At 43.4% G+C, this 20,921-nt stretch overlaps 1 protein-coding gene across 1 annotated transcript in view; it reads right to left on the minus strand.

The window, feature by feature from the left end:
* Positions 1 to 20,921, minus strand: part of TFCP2 (transcription factor CP2) — a 311,771-nt gene that overhangs the window by 191,065 nt on the left and 99,785 nt on the right. The window contains exons 5-6 of the mRNA XM_086965818.1: positions 19,084 to 19,190; positions 13,658 to 13,810 (exon numbers count right to left, since the gene is read on the minus strand). Coding sequence (XP_086821944.1) covers positions 13,658 to 13,810; positions 19,084 to 19,190 — 260 coding nt within the window. The remainder of the gene's footprint in view (positions 1 to 13,657; positions 13,811 to 19,083; positions 19,191 to 20,921) is intronic.

A 20,921-nucleotide genomic window follows, 5' to 3' on the forward strand; every position in this document is an offset into this window, starting at 1 on the left:
CTGCTTTATGCGGATGATGCAGTCCTCCTTGCCAGAACCCCAAAAGGCTTGCAGTCTTTACTCAATACCTTTCGTAGCTTCATGGCTGAACATGACCTAGCCATAAATAATTCCAAATCTTATATAATGCAGGTCGGGTCACGTCCAAAGAAGCAGTACTCTTTCATTGTGAATGATGAGAAAGTGCCCATAACGTCAACTTTTTCATACCTGGACGTCCTTTTTGATGATCGTCTAAATTGGGGTGCTTCGCCTCAGAGAAAAAGGGGGGAGTTTATGAGAGCGAACACAGCTATTTTCAACGTTGCCGCAAAGATGGGCAAGCGCCCAGTTGCAGCAATGTTGAAAATATACCAGGCAAAAAGTGTGGCAATTGCCAGCTACGGCAGTGAGCTATGGGGGCATGCAGCACCTGAGGGTATTCAGGTGGCAGAGAACAACTTTTTAAAACAGCTTCTGGGGGTACCTAAAGGATCCTCAAACTTAGTAGTTCATGATGAAATGGGGCTACCATTTATTTGTGACACGCTGGCACTGCGCCCGTTGCTCTTCTGGCTTAATTGCTGGTTGAGTAAAGAATATGTTTTAAACCACCAGTTACTGAAAGAAGCCTTGTGTCTGGACCATTTGCTAAATATTCCATAGCTAAAATATATAAAAGTTGCTTTGCGGAGCTGGGGTGTCCGGACCTTTTTTTAAGACCTGATTTTATTACCGCTGCGGATGTGGAGTTCGGAAAGAAGTCTTTCATTCTACTAAAAAAATGTAACAGAGATGGGGTAGATCTGTGCAAACCCAGCGTCCGCAAATTCGTGATGCTTAAAACCATGCCATTTATTGAGCCATATCTCCTGTGGCCCTTGTCGGCTCAGGAGCGGTTTATTTTAACTAGGTTTCGAATGGATTATTTCCATCTTTTACTTGCAGTACCAAAGGGAAGCCATAGAGGCCAGGTGTTACCATCCTGTGGCTGCGACAGTGTGTCTTCTTAGGACTTGGTGCACTTCATGTTTTTTTGCCGCCTCTATGATGCTCCCCGGAGGTTCTTTTTAAAGCCACTTTTACAAAAGTTAAATTTTATTCAGGTCCGTCCTGCCCTTTGCTTCTTACAAATGTTGAGCCCAGAATGCACCTTATTTGTAGTTGGTTTTTTGAACTCCTCCTTGAAAATCAGAAATCGTCTGGAGTATTAACATGTCTTTATACTGTAAGCTGTCATCCCAATAGCTATCCCCGAGAGCCTCGAGGCACCCTATGGATGATTAGTTTTTTATATCACCCCACTTCCATATAAATGTTTACTTATGTACTGTGCTTAGGAAATATGTATAAGTGCTCCCATGAATTTTAATAATTGTATTGGATGCAATGTAACTTTTATGGTTTTATGATTTCTAAAACCGAATAAAGTATTTTGAGACTGAGTGTCTGCTGTGCCCACCAGTGGAAACCTTTGATAAGAGATCTACCACTATAGGTCAGACAGTCAATGACAGTCATCCTGCTAGCAGAAAATTCCAAGCGTATCAGGACTACAGGGTTTTTGTTTAAAAGAAATAGATGCCCCCTTCGGTGGTTTACTTCTGCAAAACAAAAAGAACATTTCGAGTTTTGCAAAAAGGTTTCCACCATACCTGTGAATGCGCTTTTGGCAAAACAATCCCGACTGCATTGGTGAGAAAATCCAAGTATGGCAATGTTCTCTGCCAACCTGGTGAACCATCCTCCATATCTCTAAATGACCGTTCATTTTCCATGTCTTGGTTAGATTATGATTCCCACAACCTGAAGGCCAGAATATTCCACTGAGTACATCCATGGTTCCAATGGAACTGTGGATAAAATATAAAATGATGCTGTACAACAAATACTACCACCATAAAAGTCTGAATGTCGCAAGAGCACGAGGCACATGCTTGTCATGCGGAATTTCTCAGTGCTAGCTTGTTCTCGTATTTACTTGTTCTGATATCTGAGTCCTATTCCTGATGGCTCCTTTGTTCAACACATCTAAAAACCTAGCCGTTACCCTCTCTTTCAGTAGTGCTTTTTAGGTCTCGCGACCTATCAATGCGCGCAAGCGCATTGAGCGGAGCGAGAATTCATGTCGGCAAAACCCTCGTCAAACCACGGTCTTTCAGCCGCGGTTTTCTTTAAGTTCACGTGAATCACGTGATTAAACAAGCACGCGCATCGGCAGCATTTCTCCTGCACAAGGCTCGCAAAAGGCTCTCCTCCCTCCCCACATCAAAGCCATCAATCACCCTCCCACAGGCTTCCCCAGTGCTGCCCCGCCCCCTGCTTCACGGCCAGGCCATCTGTTCCCTGCCAGACACGCGCATCAGCAGCATTTCTCCTGAATCATCCTCCCACAGGCTTCCAGAGCGCTGCCCCGCCCCCTGCTTCACGGCCAGGCCATCTGTTACCTGCCAGACCTCTCACACCTCCGTCACAGCATGTCGCCTTCTCTTCTCTCTGCTCTCCCCTCAGGCCCCGTGACATACTTCAAAGGCTCATCACTTCACACGGCCGCAGGCCGTGCTACCAGAGCACTTCAGTTGGTGCGCAGCCCCCCACCCAGCACTGCCTTGTTACTCTCGGCAGCCATGACTCCCTAAACACTTTTTATATTTAATTAGCAGCAGCAGCATTTCATATAATGTGTTTCCAGCCTGAGATATTCGTCGCTTTTTGATCCTCGCACATTTTCCCTTTCAGTTTGAAGGCTCGAGGTCTCCTTCACGCTTCACTACTCACAGCGTATTTATTTTATATTAGAGACTCGTGCTGCTCTTCGTGCTGCTCTTCGCGCTCCACTGCACGCAGAATATTTACATTTGGTTGGCAGGCTCGTGTTTGTTGGCATGTTCGTGTTTGTCAGCGCCCTGCCTTTTAGCTGATGCATTTTCACACGAAATGGCTTGTATGTCATGGGACACGCGCCTTTTGATTCCCATTTTTTTTCTACCATGAGCCCAGAGGAGGTTAAAATATTCCCCTTTCCCTCTCTGTGTGCTGCCTTAATACACTGTGGCAAGAGAGGGTCTGGATTTTACATGCGGCTTTCTTTGTAATGCGATCCAAATACATTATGCTTTGTTTCATTTGCAGCATGCACTGGCGAGCCATAGGCATGCTGCAGCTCTCGAGTTATGTAACTGCTGCTTTCAAGCTTGTGAACAGAAGCAGCTCGGTTGCAAGGTAAATAATAATTCAACTCCCCACACACACACCCCCCAACACACACAACCCCCGACAAACACAACCCCCCCACACACCCAACCCCCCCCACACGAAATCCCACACACAAGCAACACCACACACACGCAACACCACTCACCCACGCAACGCCACTCACCCAAGCAACGCCACTCACCCAAGCAACGCCACTCACCCAAGCAACGCCACTCACTCACATCCACGCAGTGCCACTTTCACCCACACAGCACCACTTTCAGACACGCAACGCCACTCATCCACGCAACGCCACTCATCCACGCAACGCCACTCATCCACGCAACGCCACTCATCCACGCAACGCCACTCATCCACGCAACGCCACTCATCCACGCAACGCCACTCATCCACGCAACGCCACTCATCCACGCAACGCCACTCACCCACACAACGCCACTCACTCAAGCAAATCCACTCACACCCACGCAGTGCCACTTTTACCCACACAGCACCACTTTCAGACACACAACGCCACTCATACCCACGCAAGTCCACTCTCACACACGCAACGCCACACTCACCCACGCAACGCCACTCACCCACGCAACGCCACTCACCCACGCAACGCCACTCACCCACGCAACAACACTCACCCACGCAACGCCACTCACCCACGCAACACCACTCACTCAAAGCCACTCACACCCACGCAGTGCCACTTTCACCCACACTGTGCAGTGCACAATAGGTCTCGCAGTAGGAAAGTTGGAGCTATTGGTTTTGTAAATGACAAAGCCCTTTATGTTTTTAAAATGAAAACAAAAATAAAAGGCATTGTTATTTGCAATTGTAATAGCTTCAACTTTCCTACTGCGAGACCTATTGGCAACGCCAGTGCTTGTTATGATTGGATTTCTGTTTGTACCTTCCAGCTTTTAAGCCAGTGAAACTCTTAGGGTTGCCAGAGTATTTTACAAGCGTTTATAATAAACTGTACCAAATTTGGATGTTCTTTATTTACAACAAAATATTACTATACCCTTTGAAAGCCATTTACGTACTACTCATTTCATCAGATTTCTTCCATAAGGTTTAATAATAAAGAAATAACTCAAACTGGTAGCCCAATAAAGAAACAGAAAGCACCAATGAACAAAGTTGGAAAACTGTACATTTCCATATTTATTTAACTGATAGACGCGTACTCATAACTTGAGCTCTGTCGTGATTTAGCTATTAAAGCTGCCAAATAATATGTAACAGTACATCCAATACTGTTCACTATAATCTTTATTCGGTTGTTTTGTTTTAAACCATCAAAGTATACAAAAAGATCCATCAATTTGCAGTCTAAAACAAGAGAATATATTCCAAAGGCTACATTTAAAATGTACAATAAAAATAGCAGGAATAAAAACATTAAAACAATATTTAAAAAGGCGAGCTTCCAGTTGACAATAACCAACATATCACAGTAGCAAGAATTCATTTCTGGTACTACTAACCAATGAGGCCTAGGATAAAAACTTCTGTTGATTAGTCCAAAAGGAGAATTAAAAGCGACTAACTGCAAAAACTATTGGCCCAGAAGTACCGGTTTTTAAGATTCTATATGCAACCTGATACTGCCTAGCTCCAAGGTTTAAACAGATAGGTCTTACCCTCCTCCTGTGAATTAGTTGGTATTTGACACAAATAAGAGTATTTGTTCTTCAGTCTCTTTTACTCTAGCGCAGGCAGGGCATAGATCTAATGATAACCCAGCAGCCTGATTGCTGTGAAACCTTAGGAGTAGGTTGCCATATCTGAATCTAACATATAGGCTTTTAGCAAGTGAGTGGAGGTGTGATTTGATCCAGGAATGGTTTGAATCTGGGGTTAAACTTAACATTTAAGAATTGTGTTGTTAAATCGCTATTTGTGAATCTAGTGACATAGAGCTCCCCCACAACCGCCCAATACCTGGCTTTCAATCTCAGTAAATTCCCTCAGATTGGCCTCTCTGGGAGTTCCTATAGTTCTGACATATCCATCGATTTACACCATCCTGCAATATGCTTGAACCACAGTTATTTTTTAGCACCACTGATATTCAAAACCTCCCTCATAGAAGTGAGTAGTAGTCAGAGAGCTGGGGTGTTGTCCACATGTATAGCCAATAAATTTGGGGTTTCAGCGAGGCTATGTCACCTATTCTTTTCATCCCTATTAACAGAACATGAGAATCAGTGGGGTGGTGGGGTAGTGGTGGGTACCGAGATAAGTGATCTGACAAAAATATTTTCGCATTTCGTTAGTTTGTTTATATTAATATGGCCCCATATCTCTGCTCCATATAGAGCTCCACTCTGGGCTTTTGCACAGTAAACTTCTAATGCTGGGGTTAACGATTGAGTATATGACTGGTTATGGTATCTCAGTATTGATTTGGACCTATGGAATAGAATGAGATAACTCCTGTCTAATTGTTGTTCCCAGCCAAGTGAGTCACTTCATCTTATCCCAAGGTAGTCAAAATTAAATATTAGCATTATACCACAAATGTATGATGACAGATGTTGTTATTTTAAGAAATGTCATCCTGCTTTTTAATTCCCCATGCTGTACATCTGCTCAGCTGTTGGGCTACAATTCATGAAAAATAAGCACAGAGAGTCAAGGCCTGGAATCAACTGCCATCCGACTTAAGGCAACTTAAGTCCGAAATTCTTTTTAGAAAGTCCCTCAAAACATGGATATTCAGAGCCACCGACAGCCTATGCTTATCTTTAATTTAAGGCTCCAGCGAGCAAGACTTAGCGCCAGGATGCTCCTTCCGGAGCGACAGTTCGCGCTTTATAAATGCCCACTTACATTACATTACATTACTTAAAAGAAGCAAAATTTTCTGTATTTATCAACTTTTAAAAATAAATGCAGATATAAAACACATTGCTTTCTGTATGTATTTATTTGTAAAAATCCATAAAAACGGAAAACAGGGAGCCTTAATTATATCCTATATGCATTCCATACAGAAAGCAATCCTTTTTTTGCTATTGTCTATCAGCATCGATAAAGCCAATAGAACAGGCTTTAATGTGATAAACAGCATTTGGGCATTCATAGCATGCAAAAAGCATTTGTGAATGCTTCGGTTTACATGCAAATCAAGCGAGACTCACAGGCTCTGCCAATGCTCATTAAGGATTCTTTCCACCGACTAACAACGTTTTAAACATATTTTGCACTATTTGTAAGGTACAGATTCTCCCCTCACTGAGCCAGAAGACATTAGGCACCTCATTGAGCCGTCAACACTTGTTTATGAGATGTGACCAATTCCATACTGTCTAACGCAGTGGTTCTTAACCTGTGGTACGGGGACCTCTGGGGGTCCACAAAGCTTACTCAGGGGGTGGACAGCTGCTTAGAAAATTAGATCAAATTAACAGATTCAAACAAGCATTTGCAATGCAATAGGCTTCGCATTTACGAAACTCTCGTAAATGCGAGACCTATTGCATCGCAAATACTTATTTGTCATAGCGCCCATGCAGCGCTTTCACTTTAGTGTCGTCCGCGCCCCTTTCCTTAGATGAGCCACGTCAAAAGAAATTGGTGCGGCCAACATTAAAGTGAAAGCACTGCACCGGGTGCTTTTACAAAAAAAAAAAATGCATTTGTTTGTCAAGATGACAAATAATTTTTTTTTGTAAAAGCGCCCCATGTCGAGCTTTCACTTTAATGTCGACAACGGGCATTTCTTTAGACGCAGCTCATGAAAGAAGGGTGCCTGGCTGATTGTCACATGGGGCGCTTAAAAAAAAAAAGTATAAATAAAGAAAGGAGCACGGCCGCTCTATTCAAAGCGGACCGCGCTAGAAAAATAAGAAAGAAGGGCACAGGGCCGCTCTATTGAAAGTGGACTGCCCTGGAAAAACAAATATAGAAAGTCGTGCCGCCGTTGCACGAAAGCCCGTCGTGTCTGGAGTAGTACAAAATAATGAAAGAAAATAGTTCTTACAGACCAAATAAATATACTGTGTAACCACACAAGTAAAAGTTCCACTCCTTATGGGAGGTTCCAAATATAGACAAGGCGTTACTAAGGAGGGCCTAACAAGCCTATTAATTAATCAGAAGCAACCATTTAGAAACAACAGTTACAGGAGACAATTGAAAAGATGGGAGGATAGTGGGCGGAGCCCCAAGTCCATACCGGAGTACAGCATGCCGTGCAGAGCAGCATATAGGCTGCCCAGGCTCGACCTAAAAAAAGAGTACATAAGTAAAGCAGCAAAGTGTAAAGTTGAACTATTTAAAAGTTCTATACATGTGAAGAAAATGTAAATGGGGGCTAAAATTAAATTAGTGAGAGCAGTGCAAGTGCATCAAATAGTTTATAGTATTGACAGTGTAATGCTTAAATTGAATTTACAAAAGCTCCAAACTTCCCTTTAAAATTTAGCCTTTTTCATATTTGTTTGTGAATTAAATAATTACACAAATGATGAAATACTAAGTTTGATGAATGTTCGTAGTCTGTTTTTTGTGTGCATTGTTTTGTGGTTCAAATTATCAAAAATGCTTAGACTGGAGTCCTCGCTTTCCAGTAATGGTCTGGTGGGTACCCCGGATTCAAATAATGATTCAGTTGGGGTCCCCACGCTCTATTAATTATTAAGTGGGGGTCCACAGACGTCAAGAAGTTAAGAACCACTGGTCTAACCTTTACGCCAAAGCTCTTAGATTGGAGTGATAAAAGTGAAGTTAGATTTTGTACATACACCAATGATAGACATGCATACTTTTAAAATCATTGGGATATTTGCTTGTAAGAAACATAGATCACATTATCATAATTAAAACAAGTTGTTCTATTTTGGATGGGAAACTAGTTCGGTAAGTAAGAGAAGCCCATAACTGTATCAACATGTAAAGATGAAGGCATTTCTACAATGGAGACCACATGATTAATAACAACTAATGGAAACCAGGGAGGAACAGGGAATATCCATTTGCAGATTGGTAGAATATAAAGGTTGCTAAATGTTACTGGCCAAGTTTATTAAAAGAATTAGCCTAACAAGATCAGGCTTTATTCCATGTTGAAAGATTGCAACTTCAAGCAATTTCATCTTTCAGGCATTTAAACCACACACTGGTGCACTTTAAGCACTCTGAGCAAATTTTCTACAGATTCCACAAACATACAGCAGGCATCTGAAGTAGCAAGAATCGAATGCTTTCATAAACAAGGTGCAGCAAAAAACGGTTAGGAGTAAGAACACCAGAGTAAAATAAAGAGCGAACAATGTACAGGAAAGGTACAATAGGGGAACCGAAAACAAGAGAAGAACAGAATTGTTTGGTTTGGCAGCCTGTGAAATGATCACGTTACTATCAATGAATGAAAAAGTTCAGTCCAACGTGACTAGTACTTCATTTATGTGAGGACATATGGTCTATACCTTGAATTAAGTAAAGTCTTTTTGAGGCTTTAGAAGATTAAACATATTTTACCTGCCTTTTCCTTCATGAAAATGCTGTATATCTGGAGTGGTATCCTCCTCAAAAATTAATCTTTTAGGTGCTATGCTCGATTTTGAAACATTAGCCTCCTGAATTTACAATGCTGGCATGTGCATCAGTTAGAAAACCTGTTTTGTTGCCCATCAGCTTCAAGCACATTTTTCAACCAAACACTGATCTTCGGCTCGATGCTGCCCATTGGTTGGAGGTGACTCCATGGGCAGAGTCAAGTTGGCAGTGCATGGTCAACATTCAAGACCAATTTCTTTAGATATTTGTAAATCAAGAGGCTGTCTGCGTTGAGACGGCACCTTTGCCTGTATTTCTAGGTTCTACCAGTTTTGTAAACACTTGGGTTTTTGAATCCAAAATGGAGGCTTATTGACTAATTGATAGTAGGCATTGGTTGTGGTTTGTCAGGACAAAGAACCCACAGACAAGTTCAGATTTATTACACAGGTCCTCTTCTTCATCTAAGATTTTAATAAAGCCTGTACTTGATCTTTACTTTGGGTTTACTGAAATTTGTATTTCGATCATCTGAAAAGCTCCTTTATTGGTTTAATAAGAAACTGCAATAGTTTTCCTGGCACCTTAGGACTTCATTAGGAACTCCCCACCTGTTTTCAACTACTCCAATACTAACATTCCAGTAACTACAAATTCAAGAATAGGCCACCCCACTTCCAGAATTCAGACCCTGAATTCTCCTCAATGCTCCCTGGTTGATGTCTTTGGAAACCTATGTAAAATATGGATCGCCGGGGAGACCTCCTTGTGGTGTTGGGCCACTCGAACTCAGGCCGTTGACGTCGGGTGCAGTATGGTGCAGCTGCGCAGATTTGGCCAGAGCCAGAATCTGTTGGTGAGCAAATCCAGTGCTCACAGGAGACAAAGTCTTGGTTTGGGAAGGCAGGACAGGTCCGCCAGGATCTTGGGGGCTGCTGGCTGCAGGACACACTGAGGCTGGGACAGGCCGGTAGAGCTAAGGCCAAGTCAGTTGGTGTCCTCCTCCTCTTCTTTCAGCATAACTTCTTTGGCCCTTCTTCTCTCTTCTTGTCTGAGGAGAAAAGGTTTGAGGTTGCCCCTAAAATGCTGGATTTAGGGGAGTTAAAGGTTGGCACCAATGGGTCCCTTCCTTGGGGTGGATACAACCCCTATTATGCCACCCTCCAGTGGGAGGGGAGAGTAAGCCTCACTCAGGTTGGCTAGCCCCCACCCCCCCATCTGGAAGATGGCAGGGACAGAGTTGTGCTTCACCTCGCCTCCCCCACCTGAGGGATATGTTTGGCAATGGTGGGCACACGTCTCCTCCTAACTTGGTTTTCCCACTGATTCTCCCGCCCATAGTGGGGGTCAGAACCGGTAGAGGCTAGTTGCTAGGAGCAGCAAATGGCTGGGGTAGCTCACAAAGGTGGAAAGCCTTTGAAACTTCCCTTTCGTGGACCCTGCCCATCCTGGGGCGGTGGTGGAGGGTGGTGGTGTGGATGGGAGGGAGGGAGGGAGGCTTGGCACCTCATCCCAGGATGAGCGGCAGGCTTTCGACCAAGGGATCCAGAAAAATGTTTGTTGGTGGCAGCAGGCGAGCAGCCACTCAGCCAGGACACTAGACTTAGGTAGTTTTTCAGGGGGCATCTGTAAGATGCCCTCTGAGTGCATTTTTCATTAAATCCCACACAGGCATCAGTGTGGGTTTAATGTGCTAAGAAGTTAAATATCAACCGTCCCAGTTTTCAGTAAAGCCATTATGGTGCTATAGAGTTCGTAATGACAAACTCCCAGCACCGTATACTCTATATGGCATTACTACACTTACAATGTCTAAGAATTCACTTAGACACTGCAGGGTACAGGGCTCATGCACCTGTACCACCTGTACCCTCACCACTGGTATACTGCACCCAGCTAGAGGGGTGGCTTACTTATGCGAGGGCAGTGGATTGTAGGCATGGCACACAGGGATGTGTGCCATGTCGACTCTTCACTTTGTTCTGCACCAAAACATGTAGCCTGCAACTGCAGGGTGTGTGTGTGTAGAGGTACAGGGCTTCGAAGGGTTACACAATAAGTGCTGCAGCCCTTAGAAGCCTTCCCTGGGCTCAGTGCCCTTGGTACCTATGGTACCCTTTTACAAGGGACTTAAATGCGGCCAGAGAGTTGCCAATTGGGTTTCGCAACAGTACAGTTTAGGGAAAGAACATAGGCACTGGATACCTGGTTGGCAGGAGCCCAGGGCACACTCAGTCAAAGTACATCATAAATTTGACAAAAAGTTGGGGCAACCATGCAAAAAGGGGCACTTTCCTACACGCAGCTGAACATAAACTTAGGTGGAGTAAGTAGCATGCACCTGAATCAAATGCCTGAAGAACCAATGGCTAAATAGTTGAGATTTTTGTCAGATGTATGCCCTCAGATTCCTTTTCACAACTGCCATTTTCCGATACTTCGGTTTTCCATTCGGCCTTGACAATGCCAACAGGCCAAGAACGTATTTTCTTTTGATGCAAAATTTCAGAAAAAGTAGCTACTGAAAATCTTCGACATTATGGGAGATTTCTGTTGCATCCTTTGAATGGCTAAAAGAAGTGAGGTCATTGGAAATGGCAGAGGGATAGCCACCCTTAACTGGGCAGCAATCCAATTACATTTTTGGCAGTATCATGCCAACAGGATCATTCTTTACCACATGGGGAAAAAAATTCAGCTGACCATTGGCAAAAACACCTTCTCCCATACTGACAATGAGGACAAGGAATGCAGGAGGCTAGAGGGGCCTTTAGCACACAAGTGCCCTTCTCTAGCTACCTTATAAAATGTTGTAAAGGTATTCCATTTCCATATTTGGCAGGTGATCTTGGCATATGTTGGGCACTCTGCCCAGCACCCAATTTTCCTAAGACACCCTATATGTTCATATAGATTAGACAAAATGTAGTTGCCCAGACAAAGCAGAAACAGTGGCAGAAATAGTTAATCCTTGAATTATGAAGTAGCCTTTTCAGGTCCTCTGTAGCTTCGCAGAATAAAAAAATAAATAAAATTAAATATTTCTTTTTTCTACCGACTTTTTTTTCCTTATTCAAGAGATACTCTCCTACCCTCTACAACAGGGTGTGTTCCTCTCCACACCCACATTCCCAGCAGCCAACCATGGCATTTCAGTGTTCCTTTTGGGGACACCATTTTCTCTCCCAGTGAGTGGTTCAATTTGTGCTCATGGTGCTCCTGTGCAGCCTGTTCATCCACACGTACTAGATTGGCAGCATTATAGAATATGTGCATTTTTAGTTCGATCTTAGGTTCTTTATTAAAATCAGGGAGCATGCAAGGGTCCACCGATATGCAGCATCCTGCAGCACTTTCCTCTATATAGATGGAGTTACTCTTAAGAAACCCTTCTAATATGTGCATGCCGTTTTACAAGCATACTACCAGTTTTATTTACTATATGTTATTAAAAACGACCCCAATGTATTTATAGTACAAAGGGGGGAGGGGGGGGGGGGGGGTGTTTACATAACTTAGAAACTCAACTGAGGTTATTTGTGGGTTTCCTTTGGTCTTGCCTTCCCATGGTTCTCGGTAAACCCACAAATGTACAACATTGTTTTAACATCGACCCGAAGATCCCACCACCACCCACACAAGGAGGAGATTGCGCACTCACCATGCTACTATTCTTCAATCATGCACATGGAATCAATTCTGCTCGACATGTCCACCATTCAACTCACATACTTCTAGAAGCACTAAAATGCCTTACAACAGCACCAAGTTGGATGCAATGCAAACACGCCACGGCTCAAGACCTCATGCACTGCAAAGACTCTTTCGATATATTTGGCCTTCCTCCCTTGGGCTTCTCCCCCAAACCCACGTCCTCCATCAAAAGCTTAAGAGTTTGGTTGGATAAAACCTTTGCCACGGAGGTCTAAGCTTAATCAGTTTTTGGCTCCTGCTTTGGACTCTTGAGAAGTCTCAAACCGATCCTGGGCCTTTTGAATCCATTCATCTGGAAAGTCATCATGTAGGGGGGTTCTTTTCCTGGCTGGACTATTGTAACATGTTGTACCTAGGAGCCAATAAATCCATTAATAAAAGACTCCAGTTGCCCAAAATGTGGCTGCCAGGCTGCTTTTCTCCCCAAGTTCTTTTCTGCCTCTGGTGTTCTTCACAAGTTACACTGGCTCCCTGTGGATAAGAGCATTCTTTTTAAGACTCTTTGTATCACCCATAAGATTTTTTACTTCCAGGTGGCCCCGATACGGAGCCATCTAATTTCATTTAATCGGCCCACACATTCTCTACGCTCCGTCAACCACTGTTCCCCGAGTCAGAGAAGGGGCTGATCCTTTGGAGCCCAGGACCCTTCTCTCTGGAACGCACTTGCTCCCTCCATCAGAAACATTCAAAACCATCAATTTTTCAGTAAATCTCTCAAGACATGGCTTTTCTTCATCTAGCTCATCTAGATCCTTTGGGATGTTGGCGGTTGCAGTTGTGTGTTTTATAGGCCTAGCGCTGGGAAGCCCCATTGTTGGGGCAGGTATACGCTCTACAAATTCTATAACATAAGACACTAGAAGACAAACATCACTGGATGTGGGTTAATAGGGGAATAGGATCCGAAGTTATTTAATTGCCTCAAATTGTAAAGCGCTCTGATATCCTTCGGGATCAAGTTCGCGCTATATAAAACTTTATAAATAAAATCATACTTCAGTCTTGTGTTATAAGGCCACATCCCATAACAGAACAAAAAGCGGGCCCTAAATGACAGTCATTAGAAAAATATTAAAAATATTGCATTGTGAGCTTTCATTTCCAAAAATGCACTGTAAGATGAGAACATCTACAGAACAGAGATACCATCGTAAACATGAAGAAAAAACAAAGTAAAAACAATTTGTAAGACAGAAAACACCACCATTCCGACACTCACTGACTCTTCAACATCCCCTACCTTAAAGACTTTGACTTGGCAGCTGGCAGAATGAAGGTGCTCCGTGTACTCCCCGTTCTCGTCATCCTTGAAGGTATCTATCTGGATCCGGAAGGGCACCCCTTTTTCTCCCCCATGCTTTCTCATTGTGAATTCAGTGCTAATGCAGTGCACCTAAAAAAGCATATTAATTATGTTGGCACTATTCGGTAGTTCATCATCATCATCATAATAAATCTTTATTCAGTTATACATTTTTTGATAAACAATTTTTTATTGATTTCACAAAAAGCACCAGCCAATCATCAAGACACCATGATAACATAGGAACATATGCAATGTTCTGGACAACCCATATGACAAGGAAGTACAAATTCAAAGAGACAAATTTGTGATTATCCCCGGCGGGGCTAAACCATGCCCCCCAGCCCCTTCCCCCAGACCCTACGGTACGTCTTGGGGCAGCCACGTGCCTCGTACATTGTCTTCTCCTGCGTGGCGCACCAGTCGACTCCGGCTCGCCATTTCTCAACGGTGTGGTGGGGGGGGGGGGGGGGGGGGGGTGACCCGGCATTACCAAGCAGTCGCTATGTATCTTTTAGCAACCACCATTGCCGTGGTATAAAACGTTTTTGCATTTCTGGACCCATCTGTGATGCCTAAGATCGCATGTTTCGGGTCGTGCGGGATATCCCACCCTAGTATCTGGGTGAGTTCCTCCTCAATGTCCCCCCAGAATTGCGCCAAGCGGGTTCGTGTCCGCATCTAGCACAGGCGGGGTCGACTGGAGTCCTGCGCGAGGCTGGCGGGCTGGGGTCAAGCAGGCGGCGTGAAAGAAATAAAGCTGTACCATGCACAGTTTAGCGGAGGCGGTAACAGTCATGGGGGCCATAAGGGTGTCCCGCCAGTCCTCCTCCTCCAAGGTGCCCACCCAATCCACCCATTGAGCCCGCAGCCGATCTAAGGATGTTGGGGTGTTGTTAATCAGTGTCCGGTAAATGCGAGAGATGCCCCCCTCCCAAGATCCCCCAGCATGATTTGCCCTTCCGGAGGGCTATGTTCCGGAAGCTGTGTACCAGTCGTGAGGTGCGCATGAACGCTTGGCGCAGCTGTAAGTATCTATAAAACTGTGAGTGGTGTGGAGAATATCGAGTTTGAAGGTCTTGAAAGTAGCGCATATGATCACCCACCCATACGTCGTCCAGTTGAGAAATACCTATAAGGTCCCTGGACCGAAAGCCCTGCAGCCCTTTGACTTCCCTGAGCCAAGTGCCCTGCCACAAGGGTGTACATTGGGTCAATGTTTGAGTCCATTTTGTGTGGCACAACGCAGCCTGCCAGGCCAGTAGCACAGAACCCGTCACTTCAGGCAGACGGGACGAAATGGGCTCCTCATACAGCATCGACTGGACATTGGACAATCCCAGTACACTGAGCTCCAGCCTATATGCCAGATCGGACCAGCCTCCATTAAACCAGTCGTGCAGAGAGAGCAGACGTGTGGCCAGGCAGTATAAATATAAATGGGTCATCCCTAGGCCCCCGTCAAAGGAAGGGATCCTGCAGACACTCAGAGCCAAACGGGCCCTCCCCTTCCCCCAGAGGCATTTAGAAGCCATGCTGTCAAGCTCCCAGAACCCAGTCCTCGGGAAGTTGAGGGGGGTATTTTGAAGCATGTAGAGGAATCTGGGGAGAATCATCATTTTGAAAAGTGCGACTCTCCCCCATGGGAGTCAGAGGCAGTGTTTGCCATTTCAGAAGGTCCGCCTTAGCCCTTTCCACCAGAGGAGTAACAATAAGAGCCCAGCTGAGTTCAGGGAGTAAAGTCAATTCAGTTCTAAATTTATCCATAAAAAGAACATTATATATGCATGTCAAAGTGTAAGATAATATACACACAGTATCAGTAAAACCCATAAAAAAGATAGTAGAAAGTCCCTAAAGATACCAGCGCTCTAATAGAATTTTCCATTTTAGATAGCAATCCCTCTATCAGTACTTTTATCCTGTTTGGAAAACGAATTTCTACATCTACTTGATAAACCAGAAAATACCAGACTCCACAGGCAACAATTTTACAATCTAAACGAGGTAATTTATCTGGTTCTGCTTTCCCTGCTTCAAACAACTTCAATGTATTTTAACGAGTCAGACATTGCAAGTTGATTCATACCTCCTTTTCACCAAATTTGCACCTGAAATAGAATGGTGCCCTCCGGGAACTTAGAGAGGCAGATACTTAGCATCGTAAAGATTCGTCTTCCCTGACAAAGTAGGGTTATTATCTATGAAAGTAATAGTAACAGTTGTGCTTGGGTGAATGCTAACTAGGCTATCAACACACAATAGGGAACATAATCTGGGTGTCCTTCTTCTCTCTTTTTTTAAACCCCATGGGGAGGACAACTAAAACTAATGCCATTATAATCGAGTCAATTCATGTGTTTTTGTGTGAACTTTGATGTAGAGTCAATTTTTATGCCATACAAGATAATAGGCCTTTACAATTCCATTCTCCATACAAGATGGTTTGTTTATATGATAGATAGAGTATTTTGGAAACTAAAGTATACTACTGGATTGAGTTACTCTAGATTGAAGATTAGAATACTAATCTCATATATATCTATCTTAGGTCATCAATAAGGATCCAGCCTTACGACAGACAACGAAAATAATAGTCTTGACAAAGGTGGCACCCAATAATACGTACAACCACCGAAACGCGTCGACGCAAGTTCATGTACAATTCATGCTTTTCCTCCCCGATGTATATAAGATTGTGAGGTTATAACACCAGGGTTTGTTGAAACTTTTTACTGTGAATGTACGCTTTGTAATTTTCAAGTTTTATGTTTTACAATTTAGTTCTGTCTGTCCTATATCTTTGTGCAGGTCACAAAATTATTCAACATTTTAACTTGTCATTTAACATTATGCTTTAGTGTATTGTATGCCCTTTTTTTAATATGTTTCAATAAACTGTCATGTATTTTAAATTTTGCTTAAATTCTTAACTTTCGTGTGTAAGTTTCACTGTGTTATAGCTAACTTTTAGCTTTTCTTGTACACAACCCAAGGGAATTAATTCGTTTTGACCTAAAGATTTAGAGACAAACAAGATACATTGGTTTTCAAATCCATCAATAGTGGCAACAGAATTAACCCCTTCCATGCGGCCGCTATTCTGCGCCTGTGCGGCAGAATCACGAGTGGGCGTGTTTACGACGGCCCCCAGCCATCATCAGCACACAAGCACCGTAGTGCATGACGGCTGGTGGCCGTCATCAGCATTCAAGGGGTTAATCAAGTCAAGAATGTTTTGATCTCAACGCAGCAGGTACCAGCAAATATGACATTTTCGTTGGATAAGTGCTGAAAAAACATTAGAGCACGACAAGTATGCTTGAGGTGCCGGGGTTTCAGTAACGGGATAATGACGAATTTTAGGCACCTGATCAAGAGATAAACAATCAGAGAGGATCTGCCTATTCAGCTGAGCTCCCTTCCCGGTCCAGCTCTTAATCCAGCATAGCAATGGTCTAAGAGCGATTATGTCTCCTATATATTTTATTCCAAGCTCGTCACAGACAGAGAAAGCCAGTGTACTTTTAGGACTTGCAAAAAGCCTCTTAAAAACATGTTTTTATCAGTCTGAATGTTAGCAACCTTCGCGTATACCCAAATATTACTACCATACAAAGCCTTAGAGACACATCTGTCTTGGTAAATCTTGATTAATGTGCTGAGGGCACTAGAACCCAACCCCTGGGCGAAACTAACCACTGGCCTTAAGAAGCTCACACTTCCTCCTCTCAATCATGGGCTTTCACTTGCACATTGAACACCCCGAGGTACGAGAAAACGGGAACTTGAACTAAGATATTGTTCCCCACCTTGAAGGTTTTAGAGCTGGTAGTCTGTGGCCTGACTACCATGACATAGGATTTTGACAAATTTACTGCGAGAGCCAAACTGACCATAAAGGCAACAAACAAATTGAATAATGACTGTAGGAACACATTGGTCTGTGCCATGCAAACGTCATTGGCGTTCAATAGAACCAGGAGCGGTCTAGATCCTACCTATGGACAATCCACATGCACTAAGAAAAGGGCTTTTTTTCCTGACCACTAATATATAGGGTGAACAAGAAAGGAGCAAGAATACACCATGGGCTGACTCCCCTGCATGTTCTAAATGGTTGAGTGCAATACATTCCCTGGGATTCCCACACCAAGGCAGAGGTGTAGGCATGCAAATCAGATAATAGAAACACAATGTCTGGGTACACCCCCATCGCAAGAAGCAAACCCCACAACTTCCTTTGGTTAACGTTGTCAAAGGCTGAGGTGAGGTCCATGAATTCGGTTTGCTTGTGAACGCATTTGCAAACTACTCCAACTGCTGGACTGGAGGGGCTCAGCAAAGCATCAGAGAACCTACATCAGAAAATAAATGCCTAAGTCGCATTACCTAGAGCCAAATCCAGGTACAACTGAAGAAGTCATAAGATCTGCAAGAATTTGACAATTTAAGATTTCTTGGGCTTTTAGTTCAAATTCTGTACACGAGAAATAATGTACCTATCTGGGAAAAAGTGAGGAAATTCAAACCAATGTAATCAGGAATGGTTTTCTTTGTTAAGCTGTTAATATGAAACTAGATTCAAGAAAGACTAGGAATCTATAATTCAGAGCTCCTTTCTGATCGATGGTTCCTTCATTCAGCAAAGCAAATATTTTCACCTCAAGGACTGGGGGGTACCAGACATCACACTCTGAAGGAAGTTGGATGGTCTAGGGAAGCGAAAAGGGTGGCAAGGGCGTGGTTTTGGGTGACCAGCTAAATGACAAAATTGGAGACACTCCCAACCACTGGGAGAAAGTGTTGTTTGGGCGGAGAAGTCAGCAAGATTTAGAAGCAGCACAGCCTGCACAGGATGTTGGGGACTGCATCTGCTACTGTGTATGTTGTTCCCTAGATTAATCCCTGAAAGGAAAAGTGTGGCATATAAATGGTCTGAGTAGGCTGGCAAAGTACTTCTAATATTGCTGGAGTAACTGCTGTTTTGGGGGCCAACAACTCCCACTCGATGTTATCGTACTCACGATCAGCCCACTACCCCACCCTCCTGAAAATCCAGTTTTGTAAACTGCACTCCTTTGTAGCATACCTTTCTTTTATTGAATCTATTTAATCCTAATAGCACCACACAGCACTGCGCTGCTTTGTAGTTATGTTTGTGCCAGTATAGGCCTGCTTACGTATACTCATACAGAAGCACACGCCTTGTCAGACCAGTGGGGTCAACAATGCTTTCAGATCACTCAGTAGGTACACCCTCTCCAGTAATTACAGGGATAAAAGGGGGATTCACCAATGCTTTTACACCTCCCAGCAGGTACAATGCCTCCAGACCTCATGTGACAGCCACATCTCCATACCTGGATAAACACAGAAGTCCGCTTTGCTGGGTCCCAAAGGAATTCCACTGTGTTAAGTTGTGTTGGATTTGACCTAGGATCAATGATTCCCACAGACATTGGAATATCTGAAATACAGCACAAAAAAATGTTTATCAAAAAGACAGCATAAGTGAGCGATGTATTTGGGGTCATCTTTTTAGGACCAATGTTTGTGTCCATTGTAAGATCGCTGTCCACCAAATTGAGTGTTAAGTTTTTGGCACAGAATAGTGAAGTATTAGCATGGGACCTAGCCTTTGGTAAAGTTTAGACTCTACGGTGCTAAATAACCCATTCTTAGACCATATATAGTTGCAATTTTGGTCTGCTAAACCTATGACAAAACTGATTTTTAAAAAAATGTTTGGTGCCAGTATTTGCCTCTTTAGAAACCTCGTTTTCACCATATACTTACTATGATGAGGAGATGCTTCAACCTCACATCCTCCCAAATTTTACAATAATACAGACTTCAACGCCTGCCCTCCTGTAACTGCAAATTTGCAGATCCTCAGAGTCTGTTGATTCTGCATAGAGCAAACTGGAAAAAAGAATACCCTTGTTGAACAGGTAACTTACCTTTGGTAATGCTCTTTCTGATGGATACGTTATTGAACCACAAAGTCCTACCTTGTGACTATTCACCCAGACGTTAGATTGGATCTGGAAACTCAAAAGAAGCACTCCTGCATGCCTTGAGGTGGTGTTGTACAGCAAGTGATAAGTTGGGTTGCATCTAAGGTAGCGCTAACATCAGTTGCCTTCTAAGACGTGTTTTCACCCCACGATGTCGGCCCAGCTGCAAATTGGCTTCACCAGTATTCAGATCTCTAGTTTGGGATTTTTTTGATATGGAAAAGAGTCCATGCCACGGAAAGGGGAGATGGGAGGGTCAGTGAGGAATCTGTGGTTAGACAGTGTGTCCACAGTAAGAGTATTACTGAAGGTAAGTAAGTAACTTGTTCTTCTGATGGACACTGAAGCAGGTTCACATAGGAAATATGGCAAACCTGCCAGGGGGACCCAAAATAGCGGCCTCTGTGGATCCTTGGTGCCATAAGGCGCATGACAGCGAAGTGGCTGGGAGCCGGGAGCCAAATAAGCGCAGCATGGCCTCCCCTAAAAGTCACAATCTGCTATGATGTTGCATACAGACCCAGAAATTTGGGTTGCATTGGGACCAGATGCATAATCGGCTCATCAGGACTTCAGGAGTTAAACAGAGTGGCATGCTGCTATGCTAATCTCATCCAGAGATGTTCAAACAAATAGGACACATTGAACAATCAACACTTTCCGCAAATGATTAATAGACTAGTGATTACGGAGGAAGGTATCTTGTCAAACGTTACAAGTCATAGGAAACAGGGAAAAAGTTTATCTAAAACAATGTTATCATAACTGTGGAAATGAACACTACACTTCAGCTTGACTGTGCTCTCTGGAACCTGTGGGGAAAAGATGTGCGTGGGGTACGGGTGGCAGAGGTAGGAGGTCGAGTCTGAAACAGGAGTGACAGAGATGGCATCCATCTTGTTCAAATTGGAAATGCATATAGAGATGTGGCCTAACTAAAATGCTTCAATTTTTATGGAAATTACTTCACTTCTATACTTCATATGAAATTAGTTTCAATTTCATATATAGACTGAATTCATATAGTTGCAAGATAATATGTAAAATTGCATATTATACATTATTATTAATGCACACAAATATAATCTTTAAAACTATCCCACACGTTGGAGTCTTTCTATTTTGGCGACGTTGATTTTTTGCCGTGTAGTCACGTAAAAGTTACAAGTTCATCTGAGTGC

The sequence above is a fragment of the Lissotriton vulgaris genome, chromosome 1_1 (genome assembly GCF_964263255.1).
Source record: "Lissotriton vulgaris chromosome 1_1, aLisVul1.2, whole genome shotgun sequence".
NCBI lineage: Eukaryota > Metazoa > Chordata > Amphibia > Caudata > Salamandridae > Lissotriton > Lissotriton vulgaris.